Source organism: Rhamphochromis sp. 'chilingali' (assembly GCF_963969265.1).
Source record: "Rhamphochromis sp. 'chilingali' genome assembly, chromosome: 20".
NCBI classification, from domain to species: Eukaryota; Metazoa; Chordata; class Actinopteri; order Cichliformes; family Cichlidae; genus Rhamphochromis; species Rhamphochromis sp. 'chilingali'.
In genome coordinates, this window is record NC_137947.1 from 8,652,026 (window position 1) to 8,672,790 (window position 20,765).

General features: G+C 39.3%; 1 protein-coding gene across 1 annotated transcript in view; it reads left to right on the forward strand.

Annotated features, from left to right (window-relative positions):
* The first annotated feature begins 7,894 nt into the window (after window positions 1–7,894).
* Window positions 7,895–20,765, forward strand: part of wdr11 (WD repeat domain 11) — a 65,429-nt gene continuing 52,558 nt past the window's right edge. The window contains exons 1-6 of the mRNA XM_080868682.1: window positions 7,895–8,094; window positions 9,006–9,117; window positions 10,429–10,582; window positions 10,773–10,946; window positions 11,291–11,492; window positions 17,791–17,956. Of these exons, the coding sequence (XP_080724808.1) occupies window positions 8,009–8,094; window positions 9,006–9,117; window positions 10,429–10,582; window positions 10,773–10,946; window positions 11,291–11,492; window positions 17,791–17,956 (894 nt within the window). The 5' untranslated portion in view covers window positions 7,895–8,008. The remainder of the gene's footprint in view (window positions 8,095–9,005; window positions 9,118–10,428; window positions 10,583–10,772; window positions 10,947–11,290; window positions 11,493–17,790; window positions 17,957–20,765) is intronic.

Consider the following 20,765-nt stretch of genomic DNA (forward strand, 5'->3'; position numbering starts at 1 on the left):
TTTAAAAGTCCAGAAACCCACAGCTACAAACATCTGACTGGCACTACCACTTCTAGGTATCCTGCAAAGGATTCTCATCGCATCATTATATGCAACATGCAGCTTCTGCATGCTACATTGTTTGTAGGATGACCACAAGGGGGCAGTATATAGCGGTGTGCAATACGCTTTAAACAAAGCCACTTTAACTGGAAGTGAACAAAAGCTGAATTTGCGTGCAATAGTATTTGCCTGCACATAGAGCTTACACCGTTGTCTGTATATGTCATCATCATCATTCATTTGCTCAGTAATAAAGTGACCGAGGTATTTCACCTTTTTATGAACTTCAAGAGTTTTTTGTGCCAGTTTAAACAAAGGGAAATTTAGCTGTTTATCCTGCTTGGTTCTACATATCAAAACAGCACTTTTAGCAGCATTGTACTCAATGTCATATTGCACACCATATTCAGTACAGACATTAAGAAGATCCTGTAACCCAGCACTGCTTGGACTAAAAACAACCAGGTCATCTGCATACATGAGATGATTTATCAGTGCTTTACCTAATATACACCCAGTGTTACAGGCTCTCAGTTGTATGGACAAATCATCAACATACAAATTAAATAAAATTGGAGACAAAATCCCACCCCGTCTAACACCATTGCTGACACCAAAGGGGGCAGAAATACTGCTTCCCCATTTAACCTGCATGTTCTGATGAGCGTACCAGTAAGAGAGAATCCTCACGATGTACTGAGGAACTCCCCATCTCTTCATTTTATCAAAAAGTTTTCTGTGGTTCACTCGATCAAAAGCCTTAGAGGCATCAATGAAAGACATGAGGACAGATGAATTTTTAGCCCTGTACAAACTGACTATTTCCTTGAGTGCATATATGCACATGTCAGTGCCGTGCTTTGAAGCCAAACTGATTATCCAGAGAAGAGATGAACACACTAACTCTGTCAAACAAGATTCTTTCTAACACCTTAGATAAAATACTGGCTAGTGCAATTGGCCTGTAATTATCCAAGCAGCTCACTTTTGCAGCTTTGTCCTTCATAACTGGTACCAGTAAAATACACAGCATTGAGTCTGGTAATATGGCATGAATCATAAACCCAGTGAAACAGAGTGCTAAAAGAGGAGCTAGCCTTACACTAGCATGTTTTAAATGTTCTGCAGTGATGTGATCCAAACCAGAGGATTTATTATCAGACAACCTATGAATGGCTTCATATACTTCATGTGTCCTTACACTTATTGTGTCATTACTCATGTCAAGATTGTCCTCATATGGTTCACTTTTTATACAGTTAAACAACGCACTGTAATGCTGTCTCCATAATGCTGCAATGTTATCTGCCCCAGAAACACCTTCAACAGTTGATGGTAGAGATGGTTTACAGTTATTAAGAGCTTTCACCTCTTTCCAAAAATCTGCCGTATTATTACACAGCATTTTCCTGGCCAAAGAATCTGCTCTTAGCATTTGCTCATTTTTAGTTATAAAGCGAACAGCGTACTTATATCTGGCATTCGCACATTTTTTCTGTTCAAATTCTGGGCCTTGTTTAGGTCTTCCAGCCATGGCCCAACATTTATAAGCTATGCGAGCTTCATCATGGTACATGGATACATGTTCTTTCCAGCCAGGTCTGATGTTAGGTTCCTTATGCTTATATTGTTTATCAAGCAGTGTGCCACTTTTATACAGAGCAGTCACTATATCATCATACATGGAGCAGAGTAAATGTTTATGCACAGCATTCTTACAGTTGACATCTTTGCACAAAATAGCTTCTTTATTTATATGCATATTAATAATCATACGGTTCTTGGAGTGAGTGCATACACTCATGAAGTTTAGTAACTTCCGGTCACTGCAACAAGTCCAGGTACAGTTTACCGACGGATGGGTGCAGGACCTTGAAATGCACCGTGTAGAACGAAAGACCATCGTACGTATCATAAGTTTACCAATCTCACAAATCGTCGTCATAAATACACATTCCTTAACCGTTTATTAATATAACCTTTGAGCTCAACGGTAATTAATTAGTAGTGGAAATAATTTCTGGTTCATCACAGAAATGTAGCAGTGACAACAATACTGTATGCTGTAATCGTACTGGACAATTAGTGATACAAAACAACTGTTTTATCCTGTGAATAAAAGTATATGTTTTTGTCAATGTACCATAATAACATAAGCGAAACGCAATATTGTGTCAGGACAATTCACTATTTATGCACAATAAATAAAGGAGCATAGCGTGACAATTTCTGTTCAGCGCCAGACTTGCTTGTAACCTATATCACCAATTATGTTATGAAAATGACGTATTAACTACTAAAAAACACTGACCTTCGTGTAAATGCTTGGAGCAGACTAACCTGTGAGCTGGAGTGTTCTGGGACGTTATATTTGATCTTTGAATGGCTGCAATCCAGGCCATCCGTCGCGTCTTTGTTACTTCGGAAACATGGCTCGAACAATTTCTCTTCAACGACGTAATCCGATAACAACCGATCTCTTTACCCGTCGGCTTCCCGTGGCTGTCATGCGACCGGCTATTGCAGTTAATAATACAACGGCTTCTTGACATTTTTGTGTTTCTTTTTATCGCTGTGTAACTGATTTTAATTGAAAGCCTGCGTGTGTAACCGGTGTGATTCTGCGTTGTGTCTGATAAAAAAGGTAAAAGAAAGAAAGACCTCCAAGTAAATAATTTGCCCACTCCAGCTCCTCTCCCACAGGGGAATTGTAGAAAAAGGGGCTGGCATTTATTTTTACATTAAACATAAAATATGCATTTACACGTAACATATTTGACATAAGATAAAACAAAAACAACATGAAATCTGACATACCTGATAAAAAAGGTAAAAGAAAGAAAGACCTCCAAGTAAATAATTTGCCCACTCCAGCTCCTACGACCAAATACAGACAGTGGGGAAGAGGATTAGCTCAACCCACCACAGCTCCCAAGCTAGCAAGGAATACATATTCATGCTATCATTTATGGCGCCTAAAACACATTTATGACACACACATACTACACACTTATAACATCTTTACAAAAACAGGCTCAATAATGACAATAACTAAATTAAAATCGCAATCATAAACATCAGGGTGGTTAAATATGAATTATGTGTGCTTTAAGGTGCTGGAAAGAAATGACACCCACCTCTCCCACAGGGGAATTGTAGAAAAAGGGGAGAGGCAAAAGGGGTACACTGTATTTATAGTATTGCACCAAAGAAGAAGAAAAGAATGAGGAGGGGCTCTAACTGATAATGAACACAACTACAGGCTTGGAGGTCCTAAAAGTCAGGTATAAAAGGAGAAGTTTGGGGGTTTAGAACACATTTTGTGTAATTATAACAATGTTATTTATGACTCTGTTACACGTGCGCTAGCACCGCTTGCCACGAGTTCCCAGAATCCTTTGCGGTTCTACCCGTGAATGACGTCACATTTTCAATCTCTATATAATATGCATGTTAAATTTTATATTTGGGGTAAAATATCAAGTCTTTTCAAGTAAACCGGTTCAAGTCCAATTCAAGTCCCAAGTCATTGGTGTAAAAGTCCAAGTCAAGTCACAAGTCTTAGAACATTTTTTCAAGTCAAGTCTAAAGTCATAAAATTAATGACTCGAGTCTGACTCGAGTCCAAGTCATGTGACTCGAGTCCACACCTCTGCTTCAGAAGTCATTCGTCATGTCGAATGACCAGCGGATAAACTCTCAGGTTGGTAAATGTATTACATGTATAAGAACAAGCGTCATGTTAAGAAATGATAGCCGTACAGTAACTTTTATGCTTATTGTAGCTGTTAGCTAAAAACGCTAATTTAGCGTAGTTTGCCCTGAATTCAGCTTTGACAAACAAATATGATCGACTGTTTCTAGTAGAATTCCAAAGTTGTCATCTTGGACCCTCTCAGAGTACCCCCTCTGTATGCTTGCAGAGACCCCTACAGTAGGGAAACATGCAAAACGGTGTCCAAACCTTTGTATTTTAGCTTTATTTATGTCTTACACAGCATCCCAACTCTTTAGCTAACTTAATAACTTTAGCTAACGTGAATAGTTAGTCTAATTCATTAGTGCAGCATCACTGGATCACCTCTGTTTGAAGTGATATACAACTATCACTGTGTTTAACTACCATAATAATTCTTAGGGTACTGAGTGCATGCTTAATTAGATTTTTTTTTTTTTTTAAAGCATACTGCTCCATTAATATGTTTGACAGGCTGAAGTTGTCGGGTCACCTCCTAAATCGACCATCTTTTACAGGTGTTTTGTGCCAGAAATGGAGTGTCCACTGAAGACTGAAGATACTGAATCTCTACGCCTTGCCATTGATCCCTCTTGTGCCTTCATCTAGACAAGAGACATTAACTTAACCACTCTCATATGCTCTGAACCTACATCACCTTCTCTGACAGTTGTAGCTTGGCTCATCTGAGGGTGAAATTATAAGAATGTGTTATTTTGCAAAGTGCTCTCTAGGGTTCCTAAATAAAATATGGCATTGAGGTCATTTCTTTTGAATTAATCCCTTCTTCTGAAATATAAGAACCTCTCCTGGTTTTAATGGCACTTTGGATTTCTTTACTTTCTGTTCCACTTCCAAACCCAAATAGATGCTGACAAGCTGACACAGTAACATGGAAGAGGGAAAGAGGTTGGAAAGGACTACTACAAATAAACCTAATGCCTAACAATGAAAAGTGTAAAATAAGAACAATAATAATAATAGTAATAATAAAGATAAAAGATGAAGTAACACGTTTTTAGTATTTTATTTATTCCAAATGATCATCCAGATGTCTGTGACATGTGATGACAAACACCATAATGGAAGGCCTTAGTCATCACATGCTTAAACTCATATATTTTTGCATATGCTGAACAGGCAGTCAGACATGCTGTAACTGTGGGGTAGAAAACAGCATGAACACCATACGGCAGGTGTCTCAAACTCCAGTCCTCGAGGGCATGGAAAAGTTGCATGACACTTTGACCCTTGAGGACTGGAGTTTGAGACCCCTGTCATATGGAATATGACAGGTGTGGTTGAACTGCATGAAGACTGAAGTTTCTCTTCTCTTCTGGCAGGACAGGAATGTGGCCTTGTCCTGTGAGCCACTGTAAGGATGTACTTAGTAGGGCTGGGCGATATATCGAGTTTTTTTTAAAAAATATCGATATATTTTCATACGAGATATAAGATGTGACAATATCGTTTATATCGATATAGTCTATGTTACGTTATAATTATACTCGTGGAGCCGCAGGTTTGCCTCTCTTTCGTCCACTTTTGTCTCTACGCAATGTTACTCGGCCTCGCCTCTCCTTCACTGAACACAACTCCGCCTCCCCCATAGCTTCACCTGCAGGCAATGACAAGATGAAAGCGGAAAATCTCCGTTAGCGAGTTACCGTGCGTGGGGCTGGACGGCGTCAACGTGTTAGCGAGCTAACCGCGCTAACGAGCTAACCGCGCTAACGACATGCAGCCCGGAGGGGCTGCACGGCCTAAAACCCTTTCATTTTCTCAAAACTCGACAGTGCGCCTTATGTATGAATTCTGGTTGTGCTTACTGACCGCGAACCGATTTTATGTGGTACACAGCGCTCGGCAATCTGTCAAAAAATGTTTTAATATGACTTTGCTAAGCTACGGAGCTGCACCGCTTGATGGATTGTCTTGGAGGATTACGGCTACCGGGGAGGAGCCTCGCGGAGTGATACGTACTGTGTGTGTATAAGGACCACAAATGGCACCTGTTCAGAGACGTGGTGCAGCTGTGAAATCTGTCTCTTTGTTATTATGCTCAGCGTCTATTAGTTTACATTTTGACTGCACAATTGTGAGCTTTTTGTTATGCGCAAAAACAACATTGTTTTCTTTTATTTATGGACCATGATTATTTAATAAATGCTGATAATTTATTTTTGAGTAATTTCTTCATGTACATCTACGCTGTATGTAAATATAAGCGCCCACATCTGGGACACAGTGTGACTAGAACTCTCTTTTTGTTCTTAACTTATGGCTTTAAAAAAAAAAAAAAAAAAAAAAAAAAAAAAAAAATCGAGATATATATCTTATATCGCCATCCAGCTAAAAAATATCGAGATATGAATTTTGGGTCATATCGCCCAGCCCTAGTACTTAGAGTAGAACTGGACTGTCACCGGCCTCAGGCTCTTCACCCTTTTCAAAGACAAAGCAGTCATTTAGATAAAATATTAGATATTGTTTACCTGTAAATGCACAAAGTAAATTTAGAAATGTAATTATTGTGAAGAGTGAACAAGCGCTGATAGTGTAATCTACAGCTGTGGCCAAACGTTTAGAGAATGAGAAGTGTTGTTTGCTTATTTACAAAGTTTGCTGTTTCAGTGATAGCTGTATATCATATTATATCACTTCAAACAGAGGTGACCCAGTAATGCTGCACTAATGAATTAGACTAAGTATTCACTTTAGCTAAAGTTATTAAGTTAGCTAAAGAGTTGGGATGCTGTGTAAGACATAAATAAAGCTAAAATACAAAGGTTTGGGCACCGTTTTGCATGTTTCCCTACTGTAGGGGTCTCTGCAAGCATTCTGAGAGGGTACAAGATGACAACTTTGGAATTCTACTAGAAACAGTCGATCATATTTGTTTGTCAAAGCTGAATTCAGGGCAAACTACGCTAAATTAGCGTTTTTAGCTAACAGCTACAATAAGCATAAAAGTTACTGTACAGCTATCATTTCTTAACATGACGCTTGTTCTTATACATGTAATACATTTATTACCAACCTGAGAGTTTATCCGCTGGTCATTCGACATGACGAATGACTTCTGAAGTCTTAATTCAGCTCAAGACGCTGTAGATTCCCGTCGGTAACACTTTCGGTCCGCTAGTAAAACGTAGTTCTATTAATCTGCGCTTGAACCGGAACCGGATGTAAGTTCCAAAAAACTGAATTTTGGAACTGAAATTGAATTGTAGAACTGAAACTGAATGGTGAGAAGTGAAACTGAAATCATTCGAGAGCTGAATTTTTAAAGGATAAAATGCAGTTTCAAAGCAAATCAATTCATTTTCAAAATATAAAATTCAATTTCAATTTAGTGATGATCATTTTCAAACCATAAATTCAATTTCAAATTAGACTAATTCAAATTCAGTTTTCAAAAGCATTTATTCAAGTTACAATTCAGATTCAATCTGAGCAATTCAAATTCAAATTGAACTTATTCAAATTCAGTTTCTGATGGCACAGATTTCTGCCCATAAGGGACTCCATAGTGTAGTGGTTTGTACACTCACCTTACATGTGAGACACCCTTTGAAGTTGTATCAGAAATGGCAACTCGCATGAAAATATGCCCAAGCAACCAGGCAACCCTCTGTCAATAAGCAGCTGAGAACAGCTTTCTGGTATAATATGTATGTATGTCTGTCTGTCTCAGCTGTGAAACTGGTATATCTTCTGTGTTATAAATGCAGCACTTGGTAAAGAAAAATGAAAGCAGCTGTTTGTGTGTCTGTTTGTTTTGAGGCTTATTCACTTTTGTATTTTAGGCAACTTTTGATTTCATTTCATTTCATGTATTTTATTATTTTATTGACTTATTTTTATTATTATAATCTTGGGAGGATTAAAACAATAAATGTAGCCCGTATGTTTTTCAGTTACAGTATTTACTGTAACTATTATTTACATATATTACAACTTTTTTTTGTTTTGGGGTTTTGTTTTGGGTTTTTTTTGCTTCTTTTTCGCTTTTTCTCTCTTTTTTTGGCGGTGGTGGGGTGGGGGATAGTACTGTTGTATTCAATGCGGAACTCTGTTGCTGGAATTTGTTCCTACACGGCATCCTATTTAGAAACACCATTTCACTTCCTGTTAATATTCACAACAGAGCCGATACAGATAAGCTAATTAATTTTAGCAGTGTTTACTCATTAAATGTTAACGTAGCAGAAATTCTTAGGAAGAGCAATGATTCCTTACACCGTCAACATTAAACTCGCGGCTCGGACGTTAACTGGCACTCTCAATTTGCAGAATAAAACCGCCGTAGATTGGTGAGTACCGCTTCTCTGCTGCTAGCATAATTTGGTTAATTGAATACGCGACTGACAGATAACGTTAAGGAACTGATGTTTGCATTGTGTCAGTTTCGTGGCTTGTCTTTATTGCTGCATGTAAAGTTGTCAGCGTGAACGGCCACTGATAATTTGTCATTGAGCTCACAAACATGCGGGGTATATATTTCTTGTGCAATGTCATGTGACATTTTGTCGGGCCTGATGAATTTCTAATGCCTCATCCTCCACAGCAATCCAGCAGAGACTGTCAAGGCAGTCGGACTCGCGTGATCAAACTTTAGATTAGAGCAGCATAGTGCCAAAGTTTAATTTCGCATACATGAACCTAAATATGATACATTTGCTTCTAAAGCTATTTTTGCTTTTCACCAGACATATTTAAAAAGAGAACTGTCCTTGTGAATATTTAACTTTATGTACGCATCATATGAGATAAATTACCTTGTGTAGTTGTAGCATATAGTACAGTCTCTGCACTGGCAGCTTTTGTCATTGGAACTGAAAGTTTAGCTTCAAGTTATGTTTGAATTTTGAAATTTGTTGTGTCATTGAGCTTTGATTTTTTTGCAGTCTGGATGCACTCCAGGCAAATATGCATGCACGTCTTGTACGGACACGGAAAGAAGATGAATTTAGACATGGAGTGGAAAGCACAGAAATCAGAATGCAGACACAGTTGTTGAATAATTCTGTGTTTACTGGAGAGGGTGCACTTAAGCGTCAGGCTGACTGGAAACATAAGTTTAAATTCATAATGTCCAGAGTTCACAGTCTGAATCATATGTTATCTTTTGTACATCAATGTCTCACATCCCAAACCATTTCACGTATCTTTCATCTGTTTCTTTCCTCTTCCTCCTATTCTGCCTTGCTAACGTGGTCTGTAGGGGCTGGCAGGGGCTCATAGCTCAGGGATGTCACTCCAGTATTCTCATAATTGATCCTAAGACCGCCCAGACCATCCAGGTGCTGGAGAGACACAAGGCAAATGTGGTCAAGGTGAGTTTGAGAAGTAAATTGGCTTAATTGTTTCCCTCCACAACATAATTGCTGTTTAATTACACAAATTAATTGACTCACTGTTGCGCCTCTGCTCCATAGACTTCAAAATATGATTTAATATATACCACTAAGTTAAGCCGTTGGAGAAAAGGCACACTAATGAGGCTACAAAGTGAACACACCTTGTGGGGTTGTATTATTTATGTCTCACAGTATTAATGTTAGCATTGTGTGACCTTGAGTGGAGTACTTTTGGCTCTCTCTGCTTCTTGTAAACCAACACCTGCAACACAGATAGAGCATTGACAGAGAGTCATTTTGTTTGGGTCCGTGTGCGCGTGCATGTGTGTTGTAGAAGAGAAGAGTAAATAATGGGCAATAAATTCTACAGTGATTATCAGTGCCTGGGCTCAATCCGGGCCTTTCATTCTTCACTATAAAGAACACTTTAATCTTGTAAAGCACCGCTGCCACAGCAACAAGCTATTCCTCACCACCCAGCCTGACATAAGAGAACTTGCTGAATGAAGGAAAAAGGGAAATAGAAAAAGAAGTACCTACAGTAAAGGGCATGCCTACCTGGGAGCAAATAGACAGACATAATCAATTATTTAAACACCATCTTGTATGTGGAGTAATTTGTTATTTCACATATAAAATGTGCATTTCAGTGTAGGGCTGTGCGATATGACCAAAATCTCATATTCCGATATAAGAATTCTATCGTCTGATAACGATATAAATCATAAAAATGTAACATTTTCTGTAAATTCTGTGAATCTCGGGCAGCTCAACTTGCGGGAAGTGTTTGCAGCTGCGAGTCATGTAGCTGCAGTCGAGTGTTTTAACCGATGCATGAAACTATACATTTTTAGACATAAGTTGTAACGTTTTCTTTGTGAGTATTTATTACACGGCGTGCTGCGGGGAAAAGCCTGTTCTAACGTTTATTTTTTAGCACCTGGCGGCTCTTTTTTTAAATTCTCATCCGTAAATAATCTGCTCTTTCACGTGATTCAGTTTATTTTGAAAAGTCTCAACAGGATCTTGAGCTTTATTGTGCTATATCGTTATATTGAACAGCCCTATTTCAGTGTTATGCATTTCCTATAATGTCCTTTACTCTCTTTTCTCCCCAATGTCGCATTTAGTGAAATTCATCATACATCTTCAGACCTTGCTGTTATTGTTGTTGTTTTTTTTCTTTTCTGTTGTTGACTTTCTGAGCATTCTGTCAACAAATGTAGAAGGCTTACAGCTTTACCTGATATTCCTCCCAGAGACTCAATTAGTGTTTTATGTTGGAAGGTAAAATGGTCCAGGGAAAATTACTACCACAACTTGAGCTCACCCTACTGTCTGCGGTTGGCCTCGGGAGATGCCTCGGGGAAGATTATAGTGTGGGATGTGGTCAGCGGCACAGCCCACTGTGAGATACAGGAGCACTCCAAACCTATCGGGGGTAAGACAGCTTCAAGACACCAAACATGTTTGTCAGCTCAGTGGCAGTCCTGCCAAGAAGAGACACTGAGCCGATGGTTTGCTGTTGACTATTTGTTTTCATTAGGACGCTGTTACTGCCACTCCTGCTGGTGCGCACTACGCTTCCATTCTCACCTCCTCTTCTCTGTTTTGCTCGCTCCCTCTGTCAGACTTGGAGTGGCTGTGGAATCAGGATGCATCTCGTGATCTCTTGTTAGCTGTCCATCCTCCCAACTACATTGTTCTGTGGAATGGAGACACAGGCACCAAACTGTGGAAAAAAAGCTACGCTGAGAATATCCTCTCCTTTTCTTTTGACCCTTTTGACCCTTCCAACATGGCATGTAGGTGAACAAAATACTTACCAAAAGACTAACGAAGCCTTCGAATTTTTCACTTTGCCACCCACATACACAGGGCATGCTTCATCTCTTAAATTTACTGTTTATTGCAGTATGGTTGAACATATCTTATATCTGAAAGCATGTGACTGGTATTCTGTGATGCCAACAATTTAACCAGTGGTATTTCTTTCTTTCTTTTTCTTTTTTTTTGTGGAAAAAGATAAGTCAAAGCAGAGACTTTCACAAATAACAGATGGCAAATTGAAAACAATATTGACATCTGACCATCTCTTATTGGCAAATGAATCTTTATAATATTCTTCTGTCCTTTTTCTCCTATCCAGTGCTGACCAGTGAAGGGATCGTCTTCATCACAGACTTTTCTTACTCCAAACCCCCAGGCAGCGCTGGCAAAAAGGTCTACATTGCCAGTCCTCATGCGAGCCCAGCGCATACCAAACCTGCACCTGCAACAGCTCCGGCCCCTACTGGTGCCAAGAAGGCCCTTAACAAGGTCAAAGTGCTGATTACCAATGAAAAGCCCACGTGAGTGAAATTAAATTAATTTTCCTTCCCTGACTTTATTTTAAAATATTTTGGATCCTTCTTTTTAGACACATAGACTGTTGTTTCAAGTTTAACAAGTCTAATGAAGCTCTTATGTATTGTATGGTTTTTAAGACGTTACTTACTGAAAAGCCAAGATCTTCATACAGTACAGCATGTTAATATTTTAATAAATGTCTGAATTTCATCTCAACACTTATGTAGGTGCTAAAGGATAATCTGTGGAATATATTTGTTTCAATAGTTAAGTCAGTTTTTAAATCAAACTTCCTGTAGGTTATGTCACCCTTTCAGTGTCATGTTTTATTGAAATGCTATGGCTCAATGTTGTTCAGTTCCCTTTTTTTGTCTCTTGTTGTTCAAAGTAAACTACAAAGTCTTATCGGTTTAAGACAGCGGTCTCCAACCCCGTTGTTTGGTACCAGGCCCGCTAGAGATGAGGCTCGGGTGTGAAATTTATGGTTTTCGGGATTTTTTTTTATCGTTAACTCTGTTTCTCTGGGTCTTTTCCCGTGTTGTAGTTGTGTGTCTTATTTTGAAAGAAATATTTACACGTTACCATAGCGACCAAAGAGTATTAGGGGCAAGGAGAAGGATGTTACTCTCAATGTTGTTGATGCATTTCAGGAGGATGCTGCTAATAAAGTTACACAATTCCACAGTGAATTTGCGTTTATTATTATATTTACAAAAATACCACAGGTTTTGTCTTGGTCGTATCATTTTATTTTGTTGTATTTATCCGTGACACCTTAAAGGCCGGTCCGTGGAAATATTGTCTGACATTTAACCTGCCCGTGGCACAAAAAAGGCTGGTTTAAGAGGACTGACTTAAGGCAGTCATAGTTATCACTGTTACATGATAGAAGTGATGTTTCTCTGATTGTAACGTATGATATGATTTCTAAGTAAACACCAAGGTTTATTTACTGTCATATGAACTAAATCTCAGTTACTAACCAGTCTTTGTAATGTACAGGGCTGGAAGCATACACTGTTTGGCCACAACATTAAAAGCAGCTGCCTAATATCAAGTCAGTGCCTGTCGTACCTGCAAAACACTGAATGATCAAACTGACTGTAAAGTTTTATCCAGTTATTTTACATTTACGAAAGTTTATTTTGAGTTTTTATATTTTAATCTGTGAAGAGGTTTACAACGAAAGCTATCAAAAGAATGTGAAATTCAATTAAGTTTTATTTATATATGTATTATTTGATCAAAACAGCGATTGACCTGCTCAATCTGACTCATTGCTGGGAGAGCACTTTAAATCAGTATTACTCCTGGATTTGTTTGTATTTTCTCAAGGAGGAAAAAGAGCCATTGTCAGAGAAGATGTTGGTTCTCTTTGGATCTGCCCTCGCATGTGAACAGATTTATACAAATTTAAACAACATTAGCCCAAAAATGCGCATTTTTGTTCACACTTAGTTTTGGAAATGTTGATTAAATGGTGATAAAGTCTTTTCTCTTCTTATGCCTATTTCACATTTTTATTGTCTGATATTATTGATGTAGTTTCTCACATGACAGCTTGAGGAATATTAATAGCTCCTGATCTAAAATAATTTTGACGTGTGAGTCCAGAACCACTTCTCCTCAGTCCAGTTCTCACATTCATTCTTCTGTGAAGAGGGGTCAGCATGAGCAGTCAGACCAGGCTGTTGTTATGCATGCCTATATACAGTGAGCTCTGTATTTTGCCTCCTTTCTGTCATAGCCAGCATTATTATTTTCATCACACTCTTGCCCCCATCAAGGTCACTAAGATCACACTTGCCCGTTTTCTGCTTTCAGGACATCATATTCAAGAACTGGCAGTTCACTTGCTGTTTAATTTCTCACACCCTTACTCAGTGTAACAAGATAATCAATGTTATTGACTTCACCTGCCAGTGGTTTTAATGTTGTGGCCGATTGGTCTTTCTGTAGAGTATATTTTACTCCGCACTGACCTGAGACCTCCCTGTTCATTCGACAGCAAAGCTCCTCCAAATTATGTGAACAGGAGAAGTATTCCAGACACTTTTTCAAGCCTAACCAATAAAAATGGCCCGACAAGCAACACTGTAAGAAGCAGGTCACGGAGCATTTTTGTTGACAGCAGTATGGACTAACACGGTCTATTTTTATGTTTGGTTTGTTTTCTTTTTTCTTTGGTCATTGCAGAAAAAAAAATCAAAACAGGAACAGCACCTTTCACTACATAGATGACCTAGTTTTGATGTAACTGTCTCTCCAGCACAGCAGTGAGATTCCTCTTTAAACTTAGATCAGATGCTAAATCAAGTCAAGGGTCCGGGAGAAGCATTTCTCAAGAGAATAAGGAAGGATTTGATCACTTGGCATATTTGCTACATTGATTTTTAATTCTGAAATGCAGCAGAAGTAGTGATGTACTTCTTCTGGCTTCTTATTCCATTAGTTGACAAACTTGATAAATTGTATAAGCGCTAATTTAGAAAAAGTTGCATGAGCTGTAGACGTGTTTGATGTGCTGGCAGCTTCCTGCTGGAGTGGTTGTGACTGTCAGGTTATTTATAGCAGCATGCCCCAGTCTCTCTGTCCACCCACCAAGCCAGTTCTGATAACAAACACTCCATTAATCTTGTCTTTATTCTCTCGTGCCTTTCTCATTTTGTCTGTTTTAGTCTTCTATCCATGTGTGACAACTTCCTTCCTCACCTTTAACTGTGTGTAATTGCTATCCAGGATGCTGTATTCCTTCAGTTCGCCTTTGTCTACAGTCTCTATTCTCGCCGGTTCTGTCTGCTTGTGGGTGATAAATGGAGGATTTAAACAAGACTGTTCTCCCACAGCGTTATCAGAAACTTACTGAATACAGTATGGTATTGTGTGCATTAGTGTCCCATCAGGGAGCCATTAATCTGGGTGTTAGCCACTAGAGATTTGGTTCATATATCAAAATGAAGTCAGCTATACTATTACATATACAGAGCAATGTCGACTAATGTATGTTTTCTTTTAAACTGACAGAAATATTTATAAGTTGGATTTTAAAAAAAATCTAAATAATTCACTAAGACGCTTGAAGTTGTAGTTCTTATGATTATGAAAAAATCATAATGATTTTGATAAAAGCAGTAAGTCTGAATAATCAGGCCTTTTTTAAATTCATGGCTTCATCTGAAATCATGTTGTGTGCAGAGCGAGTAGTTTTCCACACAACAGGGAATAGCAAAGTTAATTATCTTACCGATGAGTTGGGGGTTCTGTCTGACTGTAGCTGCTCTTCATAATGCTGATCAAAAATGGATGAAACTGAATCTCTTGATTTGGACACATTCGATGAACAGTCGCTACCCACACCGACAAATGCACAGTTAATGCCGGCTCGCTGGTTTCAGGGCAGTATGATGCTGCCCTGCGACTGCACACTGGACTTATTTCAAAATCAGAGGTTAATCAAGCAAACATTCAACCACTTATTCCCAACACTGTTTCTTTAGGGCAGCTGTGGCTGGATAATAAATGGATAATTGAGGACTTTTGTTCAAGCTCAGTCTTCACTTCAGTCTTAGAGGTGTGATTTATGGCTTTGTACTGTGGTGATGTACACATGCAACACCTGCTTCCAAACACTACAAACTCTCGAGTTTTATTTGAAGCTCGGCTGCAGGTAGTGTGAGAGCAATCGAAAAAGAAACAACATAACATGAAAGAGAACCCGGTCATTCACAGACATGTACAAAAGTGATCAGTAATGGAGTGACGTGACCAACTGAAATGGACAGGTTTTGTTATAGAAGTATTTTAGGTTGTGGTTTGTTTGTTTTTTTTGTCCCACAGTGTGAGCATCAGTTCAGTTTTCTGCTGTATCATCTCCAGCAGCTGCCAGTGTGCGTGTAAACTGAATTTGTATTGTGTAGATAACAAGCTCAAGGTGGTGTGACTGCTGTATAAAGACAGTATTTGACTTTAATGTCCTTTGGGTGAGTTAAATAATAGAACCTTGAGAGTGCTTTAAAACTTTAATAAAGGCATCCACCTTTGCTATCAAATGTCCTGCGTCTTTGATAGCAAACTCACTGCGTGAGCACACATATGTGTATGTACTTAGCAATATGTAACTGTGTGTGATCCTCTGACCGCTGTAGCCTTCATGTCTTATTCATAACAACGACTGAGAGAGCGAGAAGGGCGTGTGATGTTTTGGTAATTGGAGAGCTGAATATTTGAGGGCTGCAGTTTTTTTTATTTCCCTTTTCTCCCTTTTTTCTTTTTTCATTTCTCTCTGAAGATCTGTTGCTTGCAATCTAAGGTCTGCTCCTTTCTGATGTTCTGCCTTTGGTGACTCAGACATTTTAGCCTCTATCTCTTTCTTTTCTGACTTCAGTAAGCTGCTAAAAGTGTACCGTATTTCCCGGACTACAAAGCGCACCCGAATATTAGCCGCACAAGCTAAAATCAGGGGAAAATCCTGTTTTGTACATACATTAGCCGCACCTGACTAAAGGCCGCAGGTGTTTCAATGTTGACTTATCATATGTAAGAGAATATGCACAAAGGGAATTGTCAGGAAAGAGATGGCTGTTTGGAGACGCATCACTTTTATTAATATTTTGAAAAACAAGTTATGGGTACATATTTGCATAACCTTTTAGGTATATGTACAAGTAGCGGTAATTACAAGTAGGAAACATGTACTGTGCTTCATAAATGAGTAACAAATGTAGTACATAACAGTAACCTACAGCACACCAGAAAAATAGATTCGGACTACCTTTTAGGCTCAGGTGCAGTGACACAGCTTTAACAAGAAGAAAAGTCAGTCATTCACCACCATCTTCCTGCCCACTAAAACCACCAAAGTCCTCTTCTCCAGTGTCGGATACAAACAGGCTCAGGATGGCTTCGTCATCCACTCTCAGCTTCTTTCCTTCGTTGTCACTTTCAAAACCAAAGAAATCCTCGTTGTCAGTGTCAGAGTCGAACACCCTCAGAAGGGCCGTGGCGGTGTCCTCCTCTCCATCATGCAGCAGTCCAGCCCTTCGAAATCCGTTGGTGATCATTGATGTTTTCACACTTTTCCACGCTGTCAGATTCCACCGGTGGAGTTGAGCATAACTTGCTTTTCGCATTGTTTTTCGCGCTACTTGTACGGCACTATGTTGTCTGGCGGATGGACACGTGACCAACACACCACTCTTGAACCCCGATACTGTGTGTCTGATCACATGCCCTTCCGCCAGGCAACGTAGTGCCGTACAACAGCGGAACAAACAAAACAAATCGTCTTACGATATGACAAAAATCATGGACAATCCATAGAAAAGCCGCACCTGACTAAAAGCCGCAGGGTTCAAAGCTTGTGCAAAAAGTAGCGGCTTATAGCTCGACAATTACGGTAATTTAGCTCAATAACTCCTAAAGCTTCCCTTACTGAGTCTATTTTATCTGTTACACTTTCCCCAGATGATAATGATCTCCATTGTGTTATAAGGTTTGTCTCTCTTTTATTTGATCTTGCCGTGACCTAGAGGAATTCAGCTGTTGGAATGAGTTATGGCTGTAGACCTGCTCGTAAGTTCAGTCCAAATCGTCTCTTTTTCCTTCTTGAGTGAACTGTACTGAACAGAAGTACCTGTGACCGCTTTGCTGTGATACGGAGAGATCAAAACTGGTTGCCGCCACAGATAATAGTACCTGTCATTAATTTGGTCACACATGAAAGAAGTCGCTGTGAATAACAAATCAGAGCAGCCAAAAGTAACGTAAAGGAAATTCTTTGCAATTCTTACAGTACCTGCTTAGTTCATCAGCCAACCAACAATAATAAGTCATTCATTCTAGCTTCTATTTGGGAAGACATGAATAAATATCAAGTTGTCCTTAGAAATGAGATTTTTATATTTTATATTGAATTTTAAATCTAGCGTCATATTGGTTTGCATGGAATTTGCATTTTTCATATGCATGTGTTGTTGTTACAGCAGAGTCTCATTATATCCTGATTTATCTGGAGAATAAGACTGACTTACTGAGCGGTATATTATCTAACCCTCATTTCTAGTCATCGTAATTTGCATTTTTCATCTTTTGTGTCCATTAAATTGCGCCGTAAACAACACGAGAAAACAGGCAATTCCAGGACATGCTTAATCCTTGGATTAAAGAAAGTCTTTTTGTCAATAAAGATTGATAGTTTATTATTTACCATTCCATCTAGTTTGTTCTCAGTTTCAGTGTCAGCCCGTTTTAACTAACTTCCTGTTCTCATTGTTGTCATTCCCCTGCTCTCTGATGCTTTAGGGCAGAGGCTGTGACACTGAACGACTGCCTGCAGCTATCCTACCTACCTTCGAAGAGAAACCACATGCTGCTGCTTTATCCCAGAGAAATTTTGATCCTGGACCTGGAGCTCAGTCAGACGGTGGGTGTGGTGGCCATCGAGCGCTCCGGGGTTCCCTTCATCCAGGTGAGGCACGCTGCAAAAATACGCAGCAAAATCCCTTTAATATGGATCTCGGTTAAACTCGAAGAGATGAAAGTTAACCTTAAAACAGCATTAAATTTTCAGGCTCTGAGTTCTCACCAATCACTTACTCTTGACGTTATGTGCAGGACATTTTTTAAACTGCTTTGCGCTGACACCGTAGTTGGTCTAGGTGAAAGGATGGCTGTGTTATGTGGCTTTAACAAACCTCATATATCAACATCTTACTTGAAGAGCTTTACTGAAATCTGTCTTTTTTATGGATGATTCCTCCAGGAAGACAGTTCCTCCTGCCACGAATGATAAAGTTCTTAACTCTTTGCACCCGCCTCTGCAGTTGTTTCTCCTCATTGGGTGTGACAACTGCACATCAGGACTGTGTAGTCATTAGCAACAAAGGGGGAAAAAGTCCCCCCTTTCTTTATACTGCCTCTCCACAGCAACAGACTTGACCTTTAGGTGCCAATTCACTTTCTTTTAAAGTCTGGATTTCTAATTGGAAATTGATGAATGCCGTGGGGGTATTACACTGAGGATTTGTCACAGCTCCAGTGCCAGTAATTGAACAGAAACTGTCTTAAAGTTGCACCGTTCGCTCCCCCTTTCTATACTTACTCTCCGTCTCCAAAAGATTGACCACTGTGCTGCCCTGTCATTACACAGAGTAGCTCTCCTTATTTTTCACGGCAGTGGTTCTACTGTATTTGAGACCTAATGTGCCTTTTTGAAACTCGTTGAATTTCATGCCTGAATGTACATGCATGGAACAGTTTGCAGTTATTAGTTCATCTCTGCAGTCGATGACATGTTCTGCTTCTGTGAAATTGCGCTCTGTTCTTTGTATTATTGTCCTATCATAAATCATACTTTATTTGGGTTGTCACTGATCTTGTTTTAATAAACGTCTCTATGGTTTAACAACACAAAGGTAGAGAATGAGCGTTTGTAGTCAAGGAGTAAGATCTAAAGTCACCAGGGGCAGAAGCAAAGGGGTATTACTCAGCTGCCTAGGCTCCGTCTGACCAACGCCTCCTTTCTCTAAGTGTTATAAAGTGCTTGTCTTCCAGCCAATTTGCATGACTGATGACACAGGTCTATGTGGCAAAGGTCTATGCTCGAGTGTACAGAGGCTCCACTGTCAGGTTGGGGCATACATAGTGTGCAGTTGCCAGTTTGTCAGGTCAACATGGCCTACAGTCATTTTTCCATCTATCAATAGCAAACTAGTACAGAATCCATCAATTTGTTGTTTATCTGTTCATTTTCAACAAGGTGCTGATTTACTTTGATTTCAAATGGCTGCAGATTGATGTCTTGCAGTTTTTGCATTTCAGTATTTGGAATATTTTGTGCACTGGCATAAATTGAGTGAGGTGTTTTAAAATGTACAGTATGTTCAATGAAATCAGACGTTCAGAAAGCCAACAAAAGAAGCAATGTGAAGATGTCAAAATAACAATCACAACTGAATGCACATATTTGTGAATAAGATGAATTTAACTACCGGTAGTAGTTTGATTTGATTATCTGTTAGAAGTAACAAAAAAAAGTTCAGTGATGTAGCCTCACCAGTGACTGTAACGTTAATATATTAATTACTGTCATGAGTTAATAAGGTATAGAAACATGAGAACTGCACTGAAATAGAATTTATTGTTTACAGATCATACCAGGTGAGCTCTGTAGGCAGGGCTCTAGACTAACTTTTTGCCATGGGCGTACCGGTACGCCTAACTTTAAAAAGTTGGGCGTACCGGCACAAAAGTTAGGCGCACACAAATTTTATAATAATTGATATAATATAATGTGTTTTTCTGGATACACTGTGCTTTTTCAGCATTCAAAGATTGATGACACCGTGTCAGAGCACTGGCTATGAATTTCAGAAGGATCAGGCCTTAACAGAAAAGTTAGGGCTGCGTATCATCACTGATTTCTATAATCCATTCGATTCCGGTTTTCAAAGTCCCGATTCGATTCAACTTGGCCTCAGCCAGTCAGAAATATTATAATTCTGATCATTTATCAGCACTGACTTCATCAGAATTGTGAACATCACAGCAGATGCCTTTGTGTGAAAGTAACTGAGAATAAAACACAGAAAAACATGAAGGAGATTTTCCTGGTCTGGCTTTTTAAAGCAGAAAACCTTAAAAATATTCTACAATGTTCTGCATATAAAGTTTAAATTTCTTCAGTATTGAACAACAGAAAAAATAGGCTTTCTTGTCCGAGGTCATTTAAGTGAAAAAGAAAAAGCGCTGTAAACAACGGTAGACTGGTGGGTAATAAGCCAATGAATAATACAGAAAACAGAGATTGGAGACGGAAACTGTTCTTGAAGTACAGAGAGAGAGAGAGAGAGAGAGCTAGCTGTGCATGAAGTGTGATTTTAATAGTCGTGGAAGCAAAACAGCAAAATTCATGACGACATTGATCAAATGTGAAGCGCAGTTTGCTGCTTCTTTTGCTGCTGGCTCGGTGAATTTTGGTTGGAGAGACAAAACCTGCAGCTCAGAATCAGCGCAAAAAGACGTAATCACAGCGCGGACCGGACGCATCAGGATCGCTGAGCTCCGACAGCGTGTCCGTCTGCGGGCCGGCGGGTGAGAAAGCCGAGAAAGACAAAGCTGATTCTGATGCGTCGGTCCGTTCTGTGTTTACGTCTTTGTGTGGAATCCGTGTACCTGCTCTCATTTGCTGTTTGGTTGTTGTTGAAATGGTTTTGTGAGCTTTAATCTGAGAATCTGGCGTTTCTGGCAAAACACAGTTATATTTAAAAGTTGATTCA